The sequence below is a fragment of the Phalaenopsis equestris genome, unplaced genomic scaffold (assembly GCF_001263595.1).
Source record: "Phalaenopsis equestris unplaced genomic scaffold, ASM126359v1 Scaffold000002, whole genome shotgun sequence".
Lineage (NCBI taxonomy): Eukaryota > Viridiplantae > Streptophyta > Magnoliopsida > Asparagales > Orchidaceae > Phalaenopsis > Phalaenopsis equestris.
In genome coordinates, this window is record NW_018164444.1 from 1,254,356 (window position 1) to 1,262,194 (window position 7,839).

A 7,839-nucleotide genomic window follows, 5' to 3' on the forward strand; every position below is an offset into this window, starting at 1 on the left:
GTAGTGAGTAGGAAGGTGTCCCTTCTCTTCATGTCATGCCAAGTTAAAAAATAACAAGGTCGAGTGTTTGTTGCCTTGATTGATTGCTTAAGCATGATGTATTTGTCATCCTTTAGAGAAAGTCTATTATGGTCTCCGAAAGTTCTCGAAGACAAAAATTAAAAAGACCTTAACAAAGTCAAAGCAAATGATGACATAATTATAGAGGGACCCCTCTATCTACTTGATGAAAAAGAGAGTTTGAAAGGCATTCCGAGCCTATAAGAGGAAGAAAACTATGAGAGAAAAAGATAGTACTACAAGGCAGTAGAATTCAACAACTTTGACTACCGATTCCATGTGGAGCCCTAGAAAGTGGCAACGGATGCCATAAAAAGAGATTTCATCTTCAAGCAAATCCAAAAGTGTAATAGGGTCACTGATATCCTTGAAGCAAAGCAGGGACTTTAAGGATGAGGGGAGGATTGATGCACTCACTATGACAACCGTTATAGGAAAATAACATTTCTAAAAGGGACATAAGTTGCTTCCCCATAATCAATAAGGCGATAAGCCTTACAACAATAGGAGGTGACAAAAGAGTGTTGGCACCAACAACACCAAAAGAGATGGCAAGAAAATGAAGATTGACATTGATCTTGGCAAATTGAGCATCAACATTTGTCTGAGTGACAAAGGCTGACAATGTGAGTTGATCTCCCTAATTGGACAAACATAATTATACTCGGTCGATATGTGATTGTTGGTCAGCTCTAACGACTCGGCCAACATCTTTGATCGCAGTAGACCCAACACGTACTGGAATGGTCCTTCATTCAACCCTTGAGATAGAATGGCATGAGCTACTACGAGCTTCAGGTCTCGCACTTCCAACATTTACCTCTGAAAAGAGTGTGATGAACAAGCAAAGGTTCTCGCTCTGTCCCTGTTAAATCTGTAGGAGGGCATGTGAGTTTTTCTAAGACTCTTGAGCATTGGTAAATTACAACAAAAATATTTTCTTGAAATCAACGAACGATGTGATTGCTCTCAATGGTATTGCATTGAACCAATTAAGAGTCAACTCACTTAGCATGGTAAATAAGGAATGACACTTTAGCACGTCAGTGATCCTCAACAAATACACAATTGACTCAAAGGGGCTATGTGGTCATTTGAATTGGTCCTCCCCTTATAAGACTCCAATGTCGTAATTTCAAACCTCTCTGGTAGTTCGGTCTCAGAGATTTACCGAGAGAACATATTCTCAAGCACTCGGATGCCAATATATCTTGTTTATGACCAAATGATTCATACTCATATCATTTGATCATCATTCTTTCCTCCTTATGGCTTAGTCGGCTTTGGCTCGAACAGTTGCACTCGATCAGATAAATGTGCTTCACATTCTTCTATCAGTGAGTCCTCCCTCATTGCACTCTTCTCCTCTGGACCGCTAGATCTCCTTAGAATCGACGCTAACACATTTTTGATGTACAAAAATGAAATAAATTAAAACCTTCTCCACATTATCATTTATCAAATATTCTAAATAAAAAAAGTCTTCTCAAGTAAATGCTTGACGCAAGAGTTGAACTTAGTTATATACGTACAAGCTACTTACATTCCATAAAGGTAGGCCATAAAGCCCCTTGGCGTATGAAAACACCTCCACTAGACAAACTATAGTAGATATAAAAAAATTCATAAATAAAAAATAAAAATAAGCTAAACAGGGAAAAAATACCAATTAAAACCTAATTCATTAGCACCAACAAATATATTAACCTTCATGAAATCATCTCAATGATCACGAGTGTTGCAGTTTTAGTTCTACACTGTATACTTTACATCAGTTATATATTGTTATATGGCTTGTACTTCTTTATAGATTATACTCAGTTACATGTTGTCAATAAATCAATACTACTAAATTGGTCCCTCTTTAAAATACCTATGCTAATTTAAATAAGTTGGAAATAAATGTATTCTTGTTTAAGAAAAAATCTTCACATTTTTAGTCTAAAGTGTATGTGTCACTAAATGTTAGCAAGATCAATAAGAAAAGAATATATAGCAACCAGTGCAATGCCTAAGAACTAAAATCATAATATTCGAGCAAAATACAATTCTTTCCATTGAGGGAGCACACCAAAAGTAAACCTAAGTCTATATTAGACTATAGTATAGCATGCGACAAACAAAAGCTCAAGGTTATCAGTTTTACCTTCTTCACACGAGTAAGAATTTCAGGGCTTGATGCTACTAGCACGGAGCCCCTAGCCTACACGAAAAATAAATAGCAAAAAAAAAAAACTCAGAAATTAGCAATAAAAGTAAAAAAAAAAAAAGATAGATACAAATGCAGTTTACAGTATGACCACTCCACACATTTTATGAAAAGAAGTTAGCCGACAAAAAAGGCAAAATCTGTAAAAGGGCTAACCCACTTGCAAATAAGTCATATAGGGACTTGGATTCACGATCCTTAATGCTCGATACACTTCAAATGGATCTGCAAAAGTATGTCTTTGAAATCGCTGGCTTAAGACTATCTGGAAAATATCACCTGCAAGAATGTGCTCTTTTGCCCTCACAACAGCCTCCTTGTATGCTTCACTTGTCATAGATGACATATTTAAGGAAGTACCAAATTGGTAGGGACTTGATTTCACAGAACCGGCGGACAGCCTTGGTCTGAAAAAGAAAAGCAGATGAAAGCTTTGTGAGAGGAAAACAAGTGTCATTATGAGGAAAAAGGGATGATACTGATATAAGTTACCCACACAACTGTATTGTGCACCCGAGAAAGCAAATTTTCCAACCGATTCCTCCCAATTTGATAAGCATCCTCTATTGATGAATGTCGATTAATGTGAACCCAATGAATCACAAATGCTTTCTAACATCAGAAAAAAATCAGTAAAAGGTGACAAGATCCGAAAAATAAAATGTAGCAATGTATAATATTTTCATTCTTCTTGTTGTCATATTTGAAGTCAGGTTTATTATCTCACTAGCCAAAATAATATACAAACTGGATCATAGAATTTTATTGTTTACAAATTAGCTCGTGCTTCCTATCGTAGAACTTATCTTTAATCTTATCAAAATGTGAAATCTTTGAAGCTTATTATTCAAATTACAACAAGTTCTTCTGAATTTTTAATGAAATAACATTATACTGCAAGCCTATCATTATTATCACCATCATCATCATTAACCTTATCCCAACTATTTGAAGTAAGCTAAATGAGTCATCAATTTCATTTGAAAATGATGTGTGTTACCTAAGATGTTTAATCCATTAAATATTTTGATTCTTTGAATAAATTCTATCAATTTTATTTTGAGTCTACCTCTTCTCCTTCCTAATCCACTGCCCCTTCCTAATCGCCTAACAATATTTTTATGTGCTCATCTAGTGAATGTGTTTTCTGCCTTTCATTATACATGTTAAACCGCCTAAGTCTATTTATAATTATTGCACCTGCAATAAATGTTATTCTCCTCTCATATAATGTAACTACTAATTGATATAAACCTTACAATTTTGACACACATCCATCTTAATGTTCTCATTTCTACCTTGCACATATATGTTCCTCTAATATTTTATAAGCGCTAAATGTTCATGACATACTAAATCTAGATTTTTTAATACTCATTTGTTGTTTTTTTTTTGTTATTTTTAATACCATTTTGGCAGCCAATTTCAGTAAAATTTCACAGATCCTCCTATATTACTGCCATCAATCTCCGTTTAACATTGTTATTAAAAGTGGCAATAAATAAAATTTGCTAGAATATTGTAAGGCATTCTACAATTATCATTACAATCATATCGTATTAATGAAGTGTCAATTTCCAGGTTTCAACATGTAAAAAATTTCAATTAAAATCTAAATAAATAACGTTTAAATTCAAAATGCAATTAACAAGTTAATGGTATTCATGATGCTATCCATGCTATATAAGTCTTCAATAGCAGGAATAGCATCAACAATCAAATTTTCGAGATGCACTAAAACGAGTTAATATTGTGGAGACAACAAGCATACCTTATCAACATGATCAAAAACAATTACATCATTGTAGAGACCTAGGTGAACATCAGGAAGATTCCTATCATCCTTTGGAGAACAAGAGAAAGGAAGTTTCTTCTGTTCTACATATCGCACTGTATCATAGGAAAAATATCCTACCCATCCACCTGCAAAGACATCATATATAAACATGTTAGTTTTAAGTAAGTGGTAGTCTCTTTATTATTGTGATGTTTGGAATGTATAAACTCACAAAAAAAAGTAGTTAAATATCTTCAGAAATTTTAGTAGTTACAATAAATCATCCATAAATAAGTATGTTATCCATCAATTACTAAAATAGAAACCATCAGATTTAAATGAATGGATTACATACCACAAAAGGCATCAGGGAGCTCATCAATAAGAGTTGGATTCCAACCCTCCATGATTGTCCGAGGAACTTCCATGGGGTCCTCTACAAATTTTTCGGTCTTTAGACCTTCTTCATGATCCATTATAGACACCATATTCTCCTTCGCAACAATCTCCATGGCTGGTTGAGCTCCCACAACACTATAGCGACCCTAAAAATAACAACCAGAATTCTAAGATATATAGTCGATTTTTCAAACTCAACGATGTTTTGCTCTTTCTTGAACTCGGATTGGCTTTATCAACAGTTCGAGATGCAGAGCTAATAACTCATGTTTTCACCAAAAAAACATGGATAAGATTGGTAATTTTTTAGCAACTCACGTGAAGCCTTTTGAAGGGTATTTTTTATGATGCGAGCATAATTCTAGTACCTCAAGCACACAGATAAAAATTTCTCAAAAGCATAAGAAAAGAAAATTAATTTATTAACCTATCAAACATGCCAACTAAACCAATGAAGACAACAACAACAACAACAACAACAACAAGTCTTTGTCCCACAAAGTGGATTCGGCTACATGAATCTTTTTTTCTCCATTGTGTCCTATTGAGTGACATATTTTCATTTAATTCTAATAAATGAAGATTATTTTATACAACATGCCTAAGAATTTTTAAGACTACCTCTACCTTTCTTAATATGAGTAAAATGTCAAGCATCCACTCTCCTAACATGGTAATCAGATGGTCAGCATTTAGTGACCAAACCATCCAAGACAACTCTCTAATCTAGTTTGTCATTGGAGCTACTCCAACCCTTGCTTGAATATATTCGTTTCACATTTTGTCTCTAAGTGTAAAGTCACTCATCCACCTAAGCATTCTAATCTCGACAACACTAAACTTAATTTTAAGCTTCTCTTTTACAGGCCAACATGTTGCACTACCAATAAAATTTCATGTAAGTCCAAGCGGTACTTTTTCATTGCACAATAGACCCGAAACATTCCTACATTTCAACCATCCAACTAAAACCATGAAGACAAATGAGAAAAATAATATCTTCAATTTGTAAGCCATGAAAAATACGATGTATAATTTAATGACATCCTGCAAGAAAAGTGCCAATATCAACTGATTTAAAAATGCATTTAACAAAAATATATATGATCTCTTTTAGTTGCTAGTGAGTAAAAAGCACATTTTTCAAATAAATAAATTCGTGAGATTCCATTATCTGACTGTATAAAGTTGACATGATTCTTAAACATCAAGACACCTAAACATAAAATTTTCATTTTCACTAACAAAACAATTCAAAGTTTTCTTAGGCAAGCTCTGGATGGCTTATGGCAAGGCGCCAATGGCAGGCCTGAGAACAGGTAAAGTCAACCGGAGCACTTAAGTGCCCCATCCGATCAGCGTTGAAGTCTAGTCACCAGGCTAACAAGCTCTCATTACAAAGAATTTAAAAATATGAGAAAAAAATCAATACGATCATCCAACAATGTGATTGAAATGGATGAAAATCACATCCAATCAAAAATAGAATCTAAAGTTATTCTCTTTAATTCATCATTTTGAAATGGCAGCTCTACAAATTCAGAAGATTTTAAAAACGTCGTCCAACCTTGGTTTAAATTTCAGTCAACAGAGAGCTGAGCACAAGAACCAAATCAAGAAAAGGAGGAAACTAATAAACGAAATCATACCACGTTGGTTCCTTGAGAGCCTTGCTCCACCGACTCGAACAAAAAACTAGGCGCCTCCCTCTCGTCCTCTCTTACTAGACAACGGTAGGCGAGCACGGGTGTCAAGTGATCACAGAAAATGCATCGATAGAGCGGCACCAAGTTGCCGCCATTCCTCGAAGCTTCTTCAAACCTTGCTGCCTCTTCTTTGCTAGCTGCGAATACAATTGAACAATTTAAGTGCATTTGGTACATGAACCCGTAGAAATCATTGAATCTTCATGGCGATACAGCCAACTTCGATCACCTAATAGAGCAGAGGGAGGAGAAGAGAGAGTTCGTCTAGAGGAGCGCAAAGAAGGGAAATAATGTAGGCGGGGGGAACTGACCTGCTTCCGCGGACGGCGCCGCCGCCGTAGGGTCGAGACAGAAAATGACACGCAGGCGGGGTCAATAAGCTTGAGATGCCTAGGGTTTCCATTGATTCCTCTTCGCCCCCAACTGGAACTTAGACTCCAGATCCCTCTTCTTTCAATGACGACGCTGAGCTGAATTGAGATTTTTCAGGAGACACGGTTCACTGTAGTTCCTGGAAAGGCGGAACATGCGGCTCTATGGAATAATTAAACCAAAATTAGGGCCGGTTTTTAATTAATTTTGTTTTGGAATATTATTTATTTTTGGTATTTATTTATTTTTTTTTTTTTTGGAAGGTTTAGAACATAAAATTTTATTGTGTATTTACATATCTACTATTTTGTTACATCCTACATCTAGAAGTTGTTACATAGTAACAACATAGGGTTATATATATATAAATTTTATATCATAATTAATAGTGCACTGATATAACCAAAAGAAAAACAGAATAATAGATGAAATAAAAATTGAAATGACAAAAAGGAACTACTACTTGTCAAAAAAGCTCGTTGTTCGCAAACAACTCGTGTTTGACTCGTTAAAATTAAAAAAAATAAAATAAATATTGAAAAACACATAATATGGAAAATGTAAAACTAAAAAATTTGCTTTGGTGGAGACAATTTAAAACATAAATGAGTTTGATCTAGTACTTGTGAGCAGGGTAGTGGAACAATTAATTTTTATATTATTTGCAAATATTATTTTTTTTAATTTTAAAAATTATTTATCAAATAATATTTTAAGATATTTTTATAAAAGAAAATGTTTAACCAAACAAAACGGAGTTTCAACCTTGTGAAGAAGATCATTTAGGGTAGTTGGAAGTAAAAATTTTAGTGAAATTTAATTTTTTAAAAAAATTATGATAAGAATTATAAATATTTAGTTTTCTCTTAAAAAAATCAGAGAACAGATTTGATTAAAAAAAAAAAAAAAAAAAAAAAGAACAGAAGTCTCAAAAAACTTCTCCGTTAGGGTTTCGAGATCGGAATATGCTCTCCGCCTTGGGGTTTTACCCTCGTTTGCTTTCAGTAGGATCAGCTCCGTCGTCGCAAAGGTCATGCTATCAAATTCGGCAGGACGCAACGGCGGAGAGCCGATCTCGGCTCAGAATCCGAGAAAGACTGTCCGAGCTGAGTGCGAAAAGGTTTTTATAAAGTTCTTACATTCAAATGCGGCCACTCTTTCAAGTTCTCGTTTTCCTTAAACACTGATCTCATCATAAATTTGGCACCGAATCTTTCATCCTTTTTTTCTCGCGTCCATTCAATCACCTGAACTTATATCCTCTCAAAATTTTTTTCCTTTGTTTCTGTCTGAATCTTTCACCATAACCCCCCCCC

General features: G+C 34.6%; 1 protein-coding gene across 1 annotated transcript in view; it reads right to left on the bottom strand.

Moving 5' to 3' along the window:
* LOC110031267 (anthranilate synthase alpha subunit 1, chloroplastic-like) overlaps positions 1-7,558 on the bottom strand; it is a 37,326-nt gene extending 29,768 nt beyond the window's left edge. The window contains exons 1-8 of the mRNA XM_020734385.1: positions 7,445-7,558; positions 6,381-6,621; positions 6,095-6,288; positions 4,402-4,591; positions 4,041-4,192; positions 2,766-2,881; positions 2,430-2,676; positions 2,207-2,263 (exon numbers count right to left, since the gene is read on the bottom strand). Of these exons, the coding sequence (XP_020590044.1) occupies positions 2,207-2,263; positions 2,430-2,676; positions 2,766-2,881; positions 4,041-4,192; positions 4,402-4,591; positions 6,095-6,288; positions 6,381-6,621; positions 7,445-7,558 (1,311 nt within the window). The remainder of the gene's footprint in view (positions 1-2,206; positions 2,264-2,429; positions 2,677-2,765; positions 2,882-4,040; positions 4,193-4,401; positions 4,592-6,094; positions 6,289-6,380; positions 6,622-7,444) is intronic.
* Between the last annotated feature and the right edge of the window lie 281 nt (positions 7,559-7,839).